At 45.1% G+C, this 18,269-nt stretch overlaps 2 protein-coding genes across 4 annotated transcripts in view; both read left to right on the top strand.

Moving 5' to 3' along the window:
• Positions 1-18,269, top strand: part of CHL1 (cell adhesion molecule L1 like) — a 223,129-nt gene that overhangs the window by 99,251 nt on the left and 105,609 nt on the right. The window lies entirely within an intron of this gene.
• Positions 6,778-8,280, top strand: LOC131421203 (serine/threonine-protein kinase MARK2-like). Its single transcript, XM_058567919.1, has one exon. The coding sequence runs from the start codon at positions 6,778-6,780 to the stop codon at positions 8,278-8,280; it is 1,503 nt and encodes a 500-aa protein (XP_058423902.1).

The following is an 18,269-nucleotide window of genomic DNA, read 5'->3' as shown; positions in this document are numbered from 1 at the left end:
ACCTATATTCTTCCTAAATACCTTCTTGGTGATACAAAGATTAGTAATACAGCCCCTGCCTTCAAATATTTTTACCGTCTGAAGAGAGTAACACAAAACTAGCACCACAGATAATGAATCTAAAATCCTAAACATGGTGCATGGCGCAGGACAATTTTCTCAATACACGGTAATATTAAAAAAGAAGTATTAACAATGCAATGGTAAAGTCCTATAACATGATTAAATATTACGAAGAGGGTAAATTTTTAGTGGATAATGTAATTGATATAAGTTTCAGGTTTATTCATTGTGCTGACACTTGTTGAATAATTTTCCATGTGCCAGACACTACATGAGGGCAAATAAGACAGAATTCCTGGTTCTCATGAGCTTTCAGTCTTGGAGGAAACACAGCCAGGTAAATAAATAATTAAAACACATATGGCATCATACTAAGTGACATAAGTCGGAGAAAGACGAATACTGTTCTCACTTATATGTATATATTCTTACTTATATATGGAACCTAAAAAAGCTGAACTCAGAAATAGAGAGAAGAATGTTGGTTACCAGGGGCTGGGGGTGGTGACAATGGAGAAATGTTGGTCAAAGGGTACAAACTTCCAATTATAAGGTGAATAAACTCTAGGGACCTAATGTACAGCATGGTGACTATAGTTAATAATACTGCATTATATACTTGAAATTGTTAAGAGAGTGGATCTTAAATGTTAACACCACACACAAAAAATAAGGTAATTATGAGAGGTGATGGAGATGTTTAAAAAAAAATACATGTTATGATAAGCATACTTAAAAGAAAATCTATTGGTCACCTTCAGGAGAACAGCAAACTTGGCCTCCCGAAATGCAAGTTTCATCATTGTACAAGTTAAATCTTGAGGGATGAGTGAGCGCTTACTGAGTAAAGAAGGATGATGAAAGGCTTTTCAGGCAACGGGAGTGAGGTGGGCAAAGTCATAAGGGAACATAATGGGCATGGAAGCTGTGAATACTTACCATTGGTTCCCTTTTGGGTGATGATGAGAGAAAGTGCTAGAAAAGTAGACTAGGGTCAGATGATAAATGATGCCAATAGGAATGAACTATAATAAAAACTAATATTGCTACCAATTTTTGAGAAATTGCTATGTTCCAGGTACAATATTAGGTACAAACATTGTGTCATTGAATGCTGATTACATACTAGGAGGACACAATATCTTGATTTTATAAATGACAATCTAGTCCAACAACTATTAGATATGGTGTTGGAATTTGCATGCAGAACTTACTGCAAACCCATTTTCTCTCCATGGCACTACGTTAGCTCCCATTGGCTTGGCGGTTTGCACATTGTACTAACCTGGTAGGGAAGCAATGATACCACATCAGCAACAATGGATGGCTTCAGGAGGATAATTAATCACCTGTCTACATCTACATGCCTCTGCAGACACCCACAGTAACAAAAAAAAAACCCTAAGAATATTGAACTTGTATGGAAATACAATATCAAAACAAGTCCACTACCACTCCTCTCTCTGTTGCATCCAGACTGAAGCTCCTGGCCCTTTAACACACAGTCTTTAACCACGTCTACCTTGGAGGTTTCAGTAGGAAAGTAACAAGATCATTACTGGGTTTCAGAAAGATAAGCTGACTAAGAATTTGAAGAAAAATGGAAACTTAGAGAATCTGTGGTTAGAGAAAATTGTTAGAAGCCTGCAGTAATGTTCCAGAAATTAGGTAATAAGAGAGACTCTGGAGAGGCAATCATAGATCAATTGACAGAAAGAAGAAGATAAGAAGACTTGTTGATGGCATTGAGGGGGATTCAAGCTTTTAGCTTAGATCACTGAGGCGGTGGGGCTAGTGGCAGGTACTGATGCTACCAAGATAGAAATTTGCCATAAGAGGAAAATAAACACATCCTTGGATTTGCTGAGTAAGAGCAGTCTGAATGTTGAGGTTTGTGTGTTTCAGATGGAGAAAACATATAGGCAAGCAGAAATTTGATCTGAAGCAAACAGAGGTGCTGGGGGAGAAGACATGGATTTCAGTGACATGGTTCAGTTGAGTTTGTGAGAGTAAATGAGAAAGGACATTCAATGTCAAGAACTTGCAGCACATATTCATGAGGTATCTACCAATACAAGGCAACGTCTTTGGCAATGAGAACATGATGATGAGCAAAGATTGAACAGTTCTTGCTCACATGAGTTTATAGTCTAGTGAGAGGGATAAGTATCATCAGATATCACGCTAATGAATGTATAATTCCAAACTGAGGTAAGTGTTCTGTTGACCTTAAACAAATAGACAGCCAGTTATTTCTCCAGAAAAAATAGTTTTTTTTGAGATCAGCAAAAAATTGCAGTTCGGGGTCTGCAACCAAGGTGAGCCACATGCAAGTCCTCCCCAGCAAGAGGAGAAACTCTTTTATGGAGGGGAAGAGGAAGTTTGGAGGGCTATTGTTAACAAAGAATTTGAGGTGTACTGGCTTTTCTTTGGCAGAGTTGTGACAGTCTTTCATTGGCTGAGCTTCTTGACAATCAAGAAGAGGAAGTCTTGGGGCCAGTGTTGGCCTAGTGGTTAAGTTCAGCGTGCTCTGCTTCAGTGGCCAGGGTTTCATTCCCGAGTGCAGACCTACATCTCTCATCAGTGGCCATACTGTGGTTGTGACCCACATACAAAATAGAGGAAGATTGGCACAGATGGTAGCTTAGGGCCAATCTTCCTCAGCAAAAAAAAAAAAAAAAGGAAGAGGAAGTCTTTCTTCTTCCTCCTGGGCTCTGCTATCCACGTAGGGTGTGAGAACTCCCCCTTTTGGCCTCCTGACTCCAATTTAATGAAGTTTCTGTTTATTAATTTCCACATTTTCCCACTTTTGATCAAGATCTTTCTCTAAAAGTATTGCTGATCAAGAGTCAGGTTTTTCCAGTTTCAGCAGCCTTTTGTTCCTCGATGACAGGAAGGACCTTTCCTGGGTTCATGTACCACATCAGAGGGAAAGTGCACAGGTTGGAAATCTACTGTGGCCATATTTGAGTAGCAAGGAGGGATAGAAGGGAGAACTCTCAGGCATTTTTCTTTTCTAAAGTCCATATGTTATCAAGATCATAGGCATTGGAGATCCTCTGAAGCATTATGTCATCATTAAAAGTTTGGCAGACAAACTTTCAACAGGCCTCGTCCAAACATCTTGGGAAAGCTGTCTCATCAGATGTCATCTGCTTCAATTCTAGGAAATCTTTACTTTCAGGTCACCAGATGATGTGCAGGTCCAGTCAGGATTTGGTGCTTTCTTAAGTTGTGTCACATGAATACAAGAGTCTATTTCCTGGGGTGTTGCAGCACAAGAGTTAGTTAACAGCACCTGATGGGGCCTCTCCAGCAAGGTTGAAGAGAGTCCTTCTGGAGATACCTTTTCCAGTATACAAAAAGTCCAGGTTGCAAAGCGTGATGCTTAAGGTCTTTGTCTCCCTGGAGCGTACTGTGAAAAGACTGCTTTACCAAAACATGGTTATTTATTTATTTTTTTTGGCGAGGAAGATTACCCCTGAGCTCACTATTGCCAATCCTCCTCTTTTTGCTAAGGAAGATTCGCCCTGGGCTAACATCCATGCCTGTCTTCATCTACTTTTTTTGTATGTGGGACGCCTGCTATAGCATGGCTTGATAAGAGACGCATAGGTCAATGCCAGGGATCTGAACCTGTGAACCCCGGGCTGCCAAAGCGGAGCACGCAAACTCAACGACCTCACCACTGTGCCAGCCCCAGACATGGTTATTTTTAATAGAAGCAATTAGGCCTTTGCTATATTGAAGTTGATCTCCTTTTATCAGCTGTGGGTCAAAAGAGGCAAGAGCCAAGTGCATTGGGCAACCTATGACTATCTCAAGGGGTGAGAGTTTATGAGTTCCAAAGGAGGTGGATCTCGAATTTAGAAGGACCAACAGCAATGCTTTTGGCCAAGGTATTTGGAGGGTTTCTACAAATTTTGCCAGTTGAGGTATAATAGTGTTGTTAGTGTGTTCGACTAAACTAGAGGATTGAAGGTGGTAAGTGCAGTGAAAGTGTTGTAAAACTGGCCAAACAGTGCAGGCTTGTCAAAGTACCTGACCAGTAAAATGGGTTCTTCAAACACTATGAAACTCGAGAAGAGTTCCCCAGGTAGAGATAATCCTTTCCAAAAGGACTTTAGCTGCAAAAGAGAAGTAGCCTGTTTGCAAGGGAAGGCTTTAGGCCAGTGAGAAAACATACAAACCATGACAAAAACGTATTTATATCCATGAATGGGGGAGGTTTTATGAAATCCTTTTGCCAAAGCTTGAATGATTCATTAGGCAATTTAAAATGTCCAGGAGAAGTCCAAGAGAACAAGCTTCCCTGGGTTGTATTTTGGACAAGTGGGATAAGTGAGGTAGGCACTTTTTGCAGTCTTATTGATATTTCCCCAGCAATATTGATTGATTGATTGTGAGGAAGATCAGCCCTGAGCTAACATCCGATGCCAATCCTCCTCTTTTTCTTTCTTTTTCTTTTTTTTTTTTTTTTTGCTGAGGAAGATTGGCCCTGAGCTAACATCCATGCCCATCTTCCTCTACTTTATATGTGGGACTCCTGACACAGCATGGCTTGATAAGCAGTGCACAGGTCTGCACCCGGATTTGAACGTGCAAACCCTGGGCCACCAGAAGTGGAGCACGTGAACTTAACCACTATGCCACCGGGCCGGCCCCCTCTTGTAAACTTTTTTGACTTGAAGTCTATTTCATCACATATTAGTATGGGAACCCCAGCTCTCTTTTGGTTACTATTGACGTGGACTGTCTTTTTCCACTCTTTCATGTTCAACTTTTTTGTGTTGTTGGGTATAAAGCGAGTCTCTTGTAGACAGCAGATAGTTGGAGAATGATTTTCTATCCGTTCTGCCAGTCTGTCTTCTGAGTGGAGAGTCGAATGCATTTACATTTGAAGTACTTTCTGACAAGGGGGGACTTACTTCTGTCATTTGCTGTTTGTGTTCTATACGCCTTATAGCTTTTTTTGTCATTCCCGCATGACTGTCTTCTCTTACGTTTAGTTGACTTTGAGTAGTGAAACATTTCAATTACCTTCTCATTTTCTTTTTTGTATATTCTATAGCTTTTTCCTTTGTGGTCATCATGGGATTACACTTAACATCCTGAAGTTACAATACTCTAATGTCAATTTATACCAGCTTAACTTCAGTAACACACAGAAACCCGGCCCCTATACAGCTCTGACTCCACCCCATTTCGGTTATTAATGTCACAAAATTACATCTTTAGGCATTTTGTGTCCAAAAACATATACTAACAATTGGGCTTTTTGATACTTTAGTCTCTTAACGTAGAAAACAGAAAGGGGAGCTACACACCAAAGTTCCAATAGCCCTAGCTTTTGTAATTGTCCACGTGCTTGCTTTGACCAGAGATCTTCACTTCTTCATAAGGCGTTGAGTTACTGTCCCCTGTCCTTTTGTTTCAACCTGAAGGACTCCCGTCATTGGAGGGCAGGTCTAGTGGCAAGAACTCTCTCGGCTTTGGTTTATACGAGAATGTCTTAATTTCTCCCTCAATTTTGAAGGACAGTTTTGCCAGTTACAGGATTCTCGGTTGGATTCTTTTTTCCTTCAGCACTTTGAATACATCAACCCGTGCCATCTGGCCTCCGAGGTTTCTGATGAGAAATCTGCTCATGATCTTCCTGGGGAAGAGATGATGAAAGCTGTTTTCCTCTCAGCTTTATAAATGCTGATGATGTCCCTTCACGAGTCTTAGGTGACAGAATGTTTTCCTATAGTATTATAATATCAGTTAAGTTATAGGAACATTTTGAGACTAATCAGAGTTTAAGGAAAAGGAATTGAATATTTTAAAGTGTAGACATTATGTGGTCTTTAAAAGCCAAAAATTATTACAGATTTTCAAATTAGAAATGAAAAGGCCACTGAAGCATCCTACAGATTTTAATTTGTAATAAAATAAATATCACTCTCTAATATTCCACATAAATAAAAAGCTCTCTGGGGTCCTTTATTTTAAGAGTAAAGGGGTCTTGAGACCAAATGCTGAGAAAACCACTATGGTTTATCCCCGGCCGTGACTGGCGCATTTCTTGCTCTGACCTCATAAGGAGCCACTGTGATGGAGTTTACAAATACCTATATAAGTCTCTGGCTGGGCCTAGGTTTTTTGTCCTTATAGCCCAGGAAGCTGCTTCTGGTGACCTGTCGGACTTGGACTACGGTTAGTTAGCTTGTGTTCCCATTTGTCTTTTTTCCCATTTTGCTTATTTTTTCCCCATTTTGTTTTTTTTCCTTTTCCCCCATTTTGTTTATTTTTTCCCCATTTTGTTTTTTTTCCTTTTTCCCCCCACTTTATTTTTTCCCCATTTTGTTTTTTTTCCTTTTTTCCCCCACTTAGTTTATTTTTTCCCCATTTTGTTTTTTCCCCATTTTGTTTTTTTTCCTTTTTCCCCCCACTTTATTTTTTCCCCATTTTGTTTTTTTCCCATTTTGTTTTTTTGTTCCCCTTTTGTTGATAAATTTATTTTGTTATTTAGTGTTAGTATTGTTAGTACAGTCAGTATAGTTAGTATTGTTGGTACAGTTAGTATAGTTAGTATTATTTACTAGTGTAGTTAGTAAGTGTAGGTGGCATTGTTCGTATCATTAGTTAGTATTAGTTAGCATACTATAGTTTTGTTTGTTAGCATAGTTAGCATCGTTAGTTAGTATAGTCAGATAGTGTTAGCAGGTCACCATGCTTCCGGGCCATGAGGCCACCTCTTCTGAGAAGAGGACCAGTATTAACCATTACAAGTTCATTAAGACCATAGGCGAGGGCAGCTTTGCCAAGGTAAAGTTAGCCCTCCACATCCCGACCGGGACAGAGGTGGCCGTTAAAGTCCTTCATAAGAACCAACAGAGCTCCTCCAGCATCAAGACACTTGCCCGGGAAGTCCACAGCCTGAAGGCGCTGCAGCACCCGAATATCGTCAGATTGTTTGAGGTGATTGACACCAAAGACAGGTTATGCCTTGTGATGGAGCATGTTACGGGAGGAGACATGTATGATTTCTTAAGAATCCATGGCCCCATGACGGAAGAAGAGGCCCGAGGGAAATTTCAACAACTAGTTTCCGCTCTCCACCACTGCCACCAGAGAGGCATTGTCCACCGGGACCTGAAGCCGGAGAACATTCTTCTCGACGACGACCTGAACATAAAGCTGACAGACTTCGGTCTGAGCACTATGTTCCTGGGCCGGAAGCTGACTAGCTGCTGCGGCACCCTCTCTTATGTGGCCCCGGAGATCTTGCAGGGCCTAGAATACGACGGCCCCGCGGTCGATGTCTGGAGCCTGGGTGTCGTCCTGTACGTCATGGTCACTGGATGCCTGCCTTTCCCGGGGGAGGACATAGGGACCGTGAAGCGGCGGGTCCTGACGAGGCGAGTCCATCTTCCTTTATTTTTATCAGATGAATGTAGAAATCTCCTGAGAAAACTGTTGACCGTCGAACCCAGCGAGAGAGCAACTCTAAAAGACATCCTGAACGACCCGTGGGTGAATGTGGGCCACGAGAAACTCAGGCCTCACAGGGAGCTGCCCTGTGACAACATGGACCCCTCGGTGACAGAGGTAATGGTGAGGGACCTGGGCTTTGAGTGGGGCAAGATCCGGCCTTCATTAAGGGCAAGAAAATACGACCACCTGATGGCCACGTACCTCATCTTGAAATCCAAGCAACAGGAGGAGGAGGGCCCCCCGACTGTAATCCCTTCCGTTGGCCCCCAATCTTTCCCAACCGGCGAGGGGCAGCTGCTCTCTGCATCTCCACTGAGACGAAGTCACAGCGAACCTCTTCTTCCGACCTGGTTCCACAAAGAAGATCAGCGGCCCGAGGAGAAGCAGGAGTCAGGGTTGAAGGCCAAAGAGCCCGCCAGTGCCCTCCCCAGCCTGGAGTCGAGGACCGCCAGCCCCAGCCCAACCCCTTCGAGGAGCCCTGGGGCCTGCCCCCGCACCCACAGCACCAGCAACGGGACTGGAGCCCCAGAGGAAACCCACTGCCCCCCGGGTGTATCCTACAACAGAAACTCCCCCGATGCCGGGCAGCCTGATGGGGAGACCCCAGCCTCTCCCTCGGGCCCCAGCCAGGGCTGGCGGGGCGCCGCTGGGAGATTCATAAACTTTATAAGTCGCTTCTGTTTTTGTCTGCCCAGCAAGAAGAAGCACGTCAAACTCAACCAAGTGAAGCCGCTTTAAGCTCTGGCAGGGACAAATCAACGATTGTGGGGAGGTCAAGCTGCATCGCCCCCATTTTAAATGGAGAGCCAGCTGCTGAGCTCCAGGGAGCCTGGCAGCGTGGTGTGGGAGTTTGGCCAGAGGCTGGAGGTCTTCAGCGGGGAGTGGGAGCAGGGCAAGCAGTACGGGCCGTACGTGCACGGACGTCCGGGCGAGAGGACTTGGTCAGGTGGACGACGGAGGGGTGCAAACTGCTGAGGGATTCAAGTCAAAATGGTATCCGGCACCTCCGTGGCCTTCAGAAGCATCCAGAACACTTGGTGCACTTAGAGGACAGCCTGGAGGTGCCTGGGGGGCGCGAGAAGAGGCCTCCCTAGCTGCAGGTCTGCCAGAACGGACTGTTTTTCCTGGGGCACTTCTTCCCTCCCTTGTCCTCTCCGTCTCTTCTTCCATGTTTGTGGGGAAGAGGCACGGTACTTATAAAGTACTTGGTTTTCCAAATCTTATAATAAACTTGAAGTTTCAGAAAGATGTGTCACAGAGACGCTGTTTTGCATCCTCCTTGCACAGGATGGGGCTGTGCATGCTGCAGTGTGAGAAGCGTGTAGTGATGTAGTGCTTGGAGTTAGTCAGAACGACTAAATGGGAAAGTGACTTAGAATTATGATGGTAACTCACAACAGCAACGAATGTGGTTCTGAAGGGAAAAGGCTGTGAGGCATAGTGCAGGGCAGAAAGACAGAAACTGGGTACTGACATTACCTAACGTTTTCAGAAGGACCAAGGGAAACTTCTGATCCTGTGGCCTTGATTAACTACAACCAAGAGGTCCATAATAGGATAACAAAGTCCCGTGAGCCAGCCTGTGTGGGGCGTCAGACAAGTGACAAGGGTGTGGGCCCCCAGAGCAGTTTAAGGGTCCCTTACAAGTGCAGCTGAGTTTTCTGACTACAATGCAGGCGTTGGGCCTTTCCACTGTGAGGATTTCTCCTGTTTATGACAGTGGCACAGAGCAGTCCCTCTAAGAGGCCCGCCTGAGGTGTGGGCTGTTCAGCCAGCTCAAGGTTCCAGGGGAGCTCCACGGGCAGCCAGACATCCTGGGCGGGGGGTGGTTCATCAGAGGGAGGCTTCATCTATAGGGAACGTCCACATGGGCTCCTAAGAAGCCCAAGGAATGTCCAGGAGGCCGCTGGCTGCTGCTCGAGGGGCTGGGTTGCAGTGCGTGCAGAGTCTGTCGACATGCTCACGAGACCGCCCAGGGGCGGTCCTAGCGTCTGGCCGGTCAGAGATTTTCCTTCTCCCTCTGAGAGCAGGGCCAGGAGAGGTAAGAAGAGGGCTGGGGATGGGCTGGGAGTCTTGTCACTCCCCCTTCACGTCCCCTGTTTTGGTTTTCTTTAAACAGCCCGATGTGTGGTCACCCAGTGTCGCTCTCCTTGGAATCTGTGCATGGCTCTCATTCCCTTCAGGGCAAGTCCCAGTTCCTCAGTGGGCTTTGGGGACCCTCTGTGACCTGTCCCCCTGCGGACCTTTTCACTACCACCCCCTCCTTGCACTTGACTCACACTGAATGGTTCCGTTTCCCACAGACGCTCTGCCCATGAGGTTTACTCTCTGGGAAGCCCACACGCCAGGCACTTGGCCAGACTCCATTGGGCATTCAGCCTGTAGGGGGGGAGGGGAATTTGAAGAACTGGAGCGTGCGTGGAGCAAGGGGTGAGGTGGTGTTTTAGTTATCGGTCGTTGTGTAACAAACCACCCCTAATCTTAGTGGTTTAAAACGAGAATCATCATTTATTTACTGAAGATTTCACAGTTTGGGCAAGGCCCAGGGGGGACAGCTCCTCTCTGCCCTTTGTGACATCAGCTGAGGCCTTGCTCACAATGGCTGGCAAGGGGGTGCTGGCTGACAGCTGGGCGCTCGGCGGGGCTGATGGCCAGGGGCCTTGGTCCTCCTCCACGTGGCTGCGTGGCCTTCCTCACAGTATGGTGGCTGGTTTCTAAGAGTGAGAAAGCACAAGTTGCCAGTCCCTTTAAAGGTTGGGCCTGAGCCTGGCAGGAGTGTCATTCCTGCCATCGTAGAAGTCACAGAGTCCAGGTACAGCTACTGGGTGTTCATATCACAGACCTCGTCTTTTTGTGTGTGTGAATAAAGATGATATATATTTAAGGCATACAACATGTTTTGGTATACAGATACATAGGGAAATGGTTGCTACAATAAAGCTAGTTAACGTGTCCATCTCTTTACATAAATGTCTTTTTTTAATGCAAGCACCTGAAATCTGTTCTTACCAAATTTCCAGTATATGAAATGGCACTGTTAACTCCAGTCATCGTGCTGCACATTAGATCTCTGGACTTATCTATCCTCCCTCACGGCAGCTCTGTGCCCTTTGACCGCCCTCCCCCCATCTCCCCCCCATCTGGCCCCTGCTGACCACACAGACCTCGTCTTCTCTCGGCCACGTGCTGCAGGAAACGCGCCCCCTTTTGTGTTGGGCATCACCTCCTAGGCTATATAGCTCCTTGTCCTTGAAGCACATATTGGCCGGCTCTTGCCCCAAGCCAGCACAACCTCAGATGGTCAGACACGGGGCGGGAGCACATCAAAGCCGAGAAAGTCAGGGCCAGCTGGAAGAAAAGAGAAAAGTGGACAGCTCATCCTGCTCAACGGAGAAACTTCCCGTGTCCCCCCTTCCGCAGCAAACCCTCCTGAAATTGGTGGGCAGAGGGGCTGCATTTGATGACTCAGAAAGGCGATGTGGATTTCATCAGCTTGGCGCAGTAAGGTATTGATGGACGCCAGGAGCTGGTGGTCTTTGCTAAATGTGAAGGAAATGAACCCTGAGAGTCCCTCCTGTGCCCCACCCCTTACCCCAGGGGTCCCTGCTTGCTGAGGTTATTTTTCTTTAGACGCAAGTGATCCTAGCCGCCACCTTTCTGGTCGGCTGTTGCAGCCTCCCGGGGCAGCAGGGAACTGTTTTTGCCAGAGAAGCCTGTTTGTGAATTCGTGTGCACTCTTTTCCCCGAGGTGAGCCCTTTGCAAGATCCGATGTATGCGTTTTCCACAAATGAAATTGTTACCGTGTCGGAAGTGGGTTCGCTCACCCATTGCGCAGCAAGCCATCTCTGACACCGCGTGTAGTGGGAGAAAGTAGGAGTTGTATTGCAAAACTCTGAGCAAGGAGAACAGGCAGCCAACGCTGTAATCCTGAACTCCCTGAAAAGCTACACGCAAGCTTTTATTTGGGGTTTTAAGTAGGGGAGGGGGAGCATCTATGTGGCCTTGAGGATGAAGTTTTAAGAGTGCCCTGCGCAGGCGTGACTGTCTCGTATTTCTTCATGGGTCGCCTGTGCAAATTCGAGAGGGTTCCATGTGTTGCGTGTGGTGGATTTTTAGTCTGTACGTCTAAGGTTTACAGTCAATCATCTTAGCTTCTCACTGCACCTGCGCGATGTTTAGTCAGGCATGAGGGAGGCTGTCAGCAAGCTGCTTTCTTATCAGCAGTCCTCCTCCTGTTCTGCAAAACAAGCTCAGAAACTTTGGTTACTTTGTTTCCCATGTCAACCTTATGGATACAGGCAGGGTTTCACCCTCATCCAGGGAAATTTTAACTCTTTCATTTTCCGTTTCCAAATGACTCATTTTTGACCATTTTGCAAACCTAGGACTTTGCTCCTTGTTCCCGGGAAGCATGTGTCTGCTTTTCACTCCACTCTGAGGGAGGCTCTGGAGGCCCCCAACTTTCAATCTTCTAAAGATTTATTTGGGGGGGCCTGTGAGAAGAGAAGAGGTTTGCAGAGTTTGGAGTTGGAAAAAAATGAGTAGCTGCGTAGAGGGGCCCACAGAGAGTGCTGATACTATATTTAAGATGCAGGCACTTTCTGCAGGAGAAAAGCATTATCTTTTTTTCGTTTTCCTCCTAGCTCTCATCAGCCTTTTGAAATGAACTCAGCCATATTCGCTAATATAAATAACGTTGATGCAAATAATCCATAATCAATCTATGAATCAAAATTGGGATGAGTTTGTTATGAGCCAGGTCTGAGGACTATAGCCCAGAGCCTTCCTTCCTCAAGGAAGTGGGTATACAGAGTGGTCATATACTGTCTTGGGACAAAGAGCTTACGTCACATATGACTGGAATATCTCTTTTACTACTGTCACAGGATGCTTAGCTGGCACAGCAGATTGGTGGTCAGCAGGTCAGTGGTCACAAGGTAAGGACAGCAGGTCAGTAATTAATCCTTAGTTTCCAGGAAGAGATGCTTATCCTTAAAGAAATGCCGATGTCGGGGAAAGTTACATCCCTATCTTTAAGGGCATCATTCTTGTCTTTGGGACATAGTAAATGTTTAAAGCAAATGTACAGTGCATGCTCAGTAGGCCACGTCAGGCCCTTTTGGAAAAACAGGGTCAGGCCAAATTAGTTTTACACCAAATGGCTTCCTCATATAGTCTGTTGCTTTTCATTTATTTATCAATAAGTACCAGTTAATGAGTGTTCACTATGGTTTGGGGCCTCATCTCATCTGCACAACCAACTCTACCCCTTCAAGAGAGCTGTTATTAGCCCCATTTTGTCAGTTCTGGGAAATCGAGGCTGAGAAATACTCAACAGCTTGCCTAGGATAATGCGGCTTTCAAGGGCAGAGCTGGGACATCCACACTAAAGCCTTTCCAAGTCACAATCGCCTGTGGTGCCTGTTGAAAATACAGATTTCCTGGCCCTGTCCTTATCGTGCCTGACCTGGGTAGGTTCAGAGTGGGCCCTGTGAATCTAAATTTTCAATAACAATTCTAAGAGGCAGCCACTTCTAACATATGACCTCTCCGTGTCCAGTATCAGGCTATGCCCGCTTTATAAGTGTGAGGTGATCGATCCTCAGAAAATCATTGAATGAAGCGGTTCCTCATAGGTCCCCTCCCCTGTGCCGGGTTCTGAAATGTTGACTGGCATTTTCCAAAGGCAGCAGCAAGGGGCTCCGGGCCGGGAGCAGCCGATAAAATCAGGACTGCTTGTTTGGGGAGCACGGGAGCTGCTTCTGGAGAAGGTGGGCTCAGTTACAAATGTTGTCTTAATTGGAACCAATCTGTGTGAGTGAAAGCAGTTAGTCAAAATTATTTCGTTTTCCTGTGAATATCTCCCCTCATTCCGCACCAAGGCAAGACAGCCTTCGTAATTAGCCAGGCCTTTTTTCCTCAAACCCAAAATGAGACCGTGCAGTTTATTTTGTGTGTAAAGAAGTATGAAAATTGCTGAAGGTGGCAGACGAAGCTGGGAATATTTGCTGTGCCGGGTAAACAGAGCTGAACTCTCAGTCTCCAGGACAGAATGAGAGCTGGCCCCAAATCAGAGATGGCCTGGGGCCCTTCTCCTGCAGCCACGTCTGGAGGTGCCAAACTAAGGGCTGAATGGATGGCCTTAGGAGGTGAGCAAACATTTCTTAGCACCATGGAGTGGAAGGATTAGAGGCACTGGGGTCTGACAATTCTGAATTCAAATCCTTTCTCCTCGTCTTACCCTCTGTGTCACCACAGACCAGACACTGAACTCTCCAAGCCTCAGATTTCACACTTGATCAACAGTCTTTATTGAGCACCTACCGCATGCATGTTTTTGAGCTAACTGCTAAGGGCATGAAGACCAATGAGATACGGTGATTATCTGCCCCACAATGAAATGGGAACAACGATCTCAGCCTCACAGCCAATGGACCCATTAAGTGAGGCTGTAGATGAGGCAGTGTGTAACATGTAGTAGTATTCAGTTAACATCCACTTCCTTCTTTCCTTTCTCTTCTCTCCACTATAGTCTCTGGAGACTCGCCTCCTTGGAATCCTGAGGGAGGGTTGGAGGCAAGCCCATGTTTCCTTGAGAAGCGAGTGCTAGCCTCAGCTTGGGTAAAGTTCCATTTTGCTCTCTTCCATCCTCCCTTCTCTCCCCTGGGGTTCTGATTCAGGTTTCATGGGGCTTCTTGTCTTTCAGAGCCTGTCTTTTACATTTCCATCTCCTTGGCTCTCTGTGCTACATGCTGCGCAATTTCCTCAGGATGGTCTTTCAGTTCACTAATACTCTCCTCAGCTGTGGATGTCCACTGTGGGCTGAGGCCCCTGGATGGGGTCCATATGTGTTCAGCCTGATTCTGGAGGCACTGCTGGTCCTCTCTTCACACAGAAAGTAGAAATATCTTATAGGATCCAGATTCAAGTCCCTGGGCAAAGAAACCATCTGGCTGGATATTTTAGAAAAATCCTCTGGTGATTGTCTGAAAGATGGGCCAGAGATATTTGGGGGGTATCAAGGCAATGCCGGCCCCATAGACTGAGTTAAGAAGAAGTGTTCTTTTTCCTGAACTTTTTGGAAGAGTTTGAGAAGGATTGATGTTAGTTCTTCTTTAAATGTTTAGTAGAATTCACCAGTAAAGCCCTCAGGTCCAGAACTCTTTTTGTCAAGAGGTTTTTGATTAATGATTCAATCTCCTTACTAGTTACGAGCCTATTCAAATTTTGTTTCTTCGTGATTCAGTCTTGGTAGGATTTGTACTTTTGGAAATTGGTCCATTTCATCTAGGTTATCCAATTTGTTAGAGTACAATTGTTCATAGTACCTTATGAAGGTACATAAAATTGCTTCCAGTGGGAATGGATGTTAGTAGCATATTAGGGTTAGGAACAACAGAGTATTGAGGGATAACAATGTTGTTTATTGCTCAAAAGTCCCAGACAAACCTCTACCCTCGGTCCTTGGGTTTTCTCACAGGTAAAAACGGAGTATTACAGGGATTGTTACTGAACCAAAAGTGGGTTTGCCTCCTGGTGAGTTAAAATCAGACTCTTGACCAGAAGTAGTTGTCACAAAGTAGAACTTATTTGTAGCAAATAGGAGGGCACTCAGAGTCACTTCCAAAGTCATGGCTGTCCCTGAACATGGGAAAGCAGAGGTCTTTTATTTCAGATGGGGAATAAATATTCAAAAGGGAGAGATGGATATTCGTTTGTGCAGGCTCACTTGGAAAACCTGCTTCCACATACACTGCAGGTTATGGTAATAAGGCCTAAGCTTCTCCCAGAGAGGAGATCTTAGCATTAAAAATGAGGCATTGCTCTTGTGGTGAGGCCTGGTCTGGTTCAGGGTGGTTGGTGATTGCATCCCTTCAACAGTTAAATGCTTTCAAATCCACCCTTGAGTTCCTTGGGACAGTTAGTTGGTGACAGGACTAGTACAAGGGATAATCAGGCCTTGAGCCTTATAATCCTCTATTATGTCCTTTATACCTTGAAGGGTCTCTTTGTTTATAGGATATTGATTAATTCTTGGAAGAGGTTTTGAGGAATCTTTTTGAATCTTGATGGGCGGCACAGTGTGAATTTTACCAATATTGGTTGAAGATTTTGCCCATAATTAGGATGGTAGCTGATTCAATAGGGACAAATGATCATTGCTTCCAGAATCAGCTCTAGTACAATAAGAGACAGAGCAAATAAAAGATGTCAAAGGATTTTTTTGTGTGTGTGAGGAAGATTAACCCTGAGCTAACATCCAATGCCAATCCTCCTTTTTTTTTCTGAGAAAGACTGGCCCTGGGCTAACATCTGTGCCCATCTTCCTCTACTTTATATGGGACGCTGCCACAGCACGGCCTGACAAGCGGTGCGTCGGTGTGCGCCCGGGATCCAAACCTGCATACCCCGGGCCGCTGAAGCAGGAGTGTGTGCACTTAACTGCTGCACCACCGGGCCGACCCCTCAAAGGATAATTTAATTCACTTGGTTGGCTGTTTTGATGGGGCTACTGTCAAATTCTAGAATTAGTTTCACCTTTTGGGAGAGAGATTCTGGTGTGATCCTTTTCCAAGAGGTCTCGGCCTATTAAATGAATAGGAGTGGAGGAACTAAGGAGACAAGGGTGTGTCTCTCAAAGAGCCTACACAAAAGCGAATAGATTCAGAGACAGAAACATTTTGAGGTTGATTAGAAATCTCCACCATTTGTACTGGTTTTAGTACTCTGAGGCAGGGCCTGCTTCATAGTAGTGGGGTTGAGCATCGAGAGTGTGGCTCCGGTGTCAATTAGGACAGAAAGAGATTCATCTTCAGTCTGGAGAAATGCTTCTCCAAACTGGTTAAGAGGGAGGATTGGGAAGAGCCCCTGTGGTTCCTCGGAGCCCCGTCATTGAGAATTTGGAGGACGTTGGAGAGGCTGGTGAGAGGGGTGAAGGTGCCTGAAGCACTTAAATTTGTAACAACCACATTTCCAGTGTCCTGGCTTTTTGCAATAATAATGGAAACTTGGAGGGTTTTGGTTTTGTTTAGGGGCCTTCATTTGTTGGAGTTGAAGATTAAGAATTTAAGCGATCTTTCTTTTAGAAAGATTGAGAATGTGAAAGAAGTGGTCTGCCAGATTAACTAAATCTGGAGAGGACATAGTTTCCCATTCCATCCTTGTCCTTTTTACTAGAAGGGAAAGGTCGCAATTCAGCCCATTAATAAACATAGAGTTAAAAGCTACCCGGATGGAACCACCATCTGAAGGAAGACCAGAATTTTCTTTAAAAACAATCTGAAGTCGATTGTAATAATCATGAATAGGTTTATCAGGTTTTTGTGCACAAGCCTGAGTTTTGTTCCAATCAAGTCTTTAAGAAAGCCCTAGGAATTGCCTGATGAAGTCTATGGTGATTGCCTGAGTCTTCTTATACAACTGGTCAGCAGTTTCGACTCTCGGTTATAATTCTAGAGACCTTCTAGGAGTTTCCAAATTAGCAGTTTTCATCCAATGCTGGACCTGGCCTTCACCGACCAGTGCATGAACCAGCTGATAAAAGTCAGAAGAACTAGGTTGATAAATTTGACTGACTGTATTAAATTCCTGAGTAAATCTGTGAGGATCTTCAGTTACTTTTGGAAAATCTTTGACTATGTCTTACAGTTCAGCTTTAGTCCAAGGAGTATAAGAAATTTAGGGTTTAGCCTTTGGATCCTCAGAAGGCTTAATTTTAAAGGGACAGGTTCTGATAGGTTCAGAGGAAGAGGGAGTGGGAAGAGGCTCAGGGAAAAGGGGAAGTTCAGCGAGAGAGTTGAACTCTCTACTGAGTATAGAGGAGGTGTAGGTGGTATAGAAGGGAAGGAGGAAGATGGTGCCAGAGGCAGGGCTTGAGCATGAGCAGTCAGGGTGTGGGGGGAGAAATGAACTTGATGGCACCAGAGGCAGAGCTTGAAACAAAGATACCAGAGAAGAGGAACATGAGGCTTTGGAAGTTATCTTTCTTTAATCATTTGTTTGCCTCAGTTAATCTTATAATTTTATTTTGCAAAGAGACAATTTTAGACTCCTGATAAAGCCTCAAAATACCAATCAAAATTGGTGTTCCATTCAGTTTTGGAAATTACAGAGCTGTGGTTGTCCAATTTGGTTTTAAGAAAAGTAAGTTTGGGAGTTCAAAAGTTCCCCACAATGGCCCTTGGTGCTCTAACTTACTTTTGATTAAATCGGTCCATTTAGTTAGCAACGGGCATGAGGAATGACCTTGGTTTTTAAACGTAAAATCACTGGGGGTCTCTGTGGGAGGGGGCACACTCAAAATATTTAGATAACTGGAATCCCATTTCGTAGAGGTTTTTCTCTAGAACAAAGGAATAATTCTCAAATAGCCTAAACTGCTCAAACAGCATAAACAGCTTGCAACACAAATAGCTTGAACAGCTCAAATGACCTGCAGGCCTAATACCAGCCAGTTGCAGTAGAATAGTCTGATTTCAGTAAGGTGGACTGAAGGTTGAAGCAACACAGTTCCAAAGAACAGTCTGGTTCCAAAGGGAATTGGATCGAAGGTTGATCAACAAGGAACAGTCTGCTCCCAAGGGAGTCAGGCCAAAGGCTGGACTGGCAGACTTCCAATGAAACAGTTTAAAAGGCTGGCACAGTTCCAGTAGAAACAGTCCAGTTCCAAAAGGAATTGGACTGAAGGCTAGCACAATTCCAAGGAACAGCCTGATTCAAAGAGTCA

Source organism: Diceros bicornis, chromosome 2 (genome assembly GCF_020826845.1).
Source record: "Diceros bicornis minor isolate mBicDic1 chromosome 2, mDicBic1.mat.cur, whole genome shotgun sequence".
Lineage (NCBI taxonomy): Eukaryota > Metazoa > Chordata > Mammalia > Perissodactyla > Rhinocerotidae > Diceros > Diceros bicornis.
The sequence above is the reverse complement of the archived record's forward strand: the minus strand, read 5'-3'. Positions and strand labels throughout refer to the sequence as shown.

What these genes read in the sequence shown, in the direction of transcription:
- LOC131421203 (XM_058567919.1), top strand. Translation starts at nt 6,778, where the DNA reads ATGCTTCCGGGCCATGAGGCCACCTCTTCTGAGAAGAGGACCAGTATT.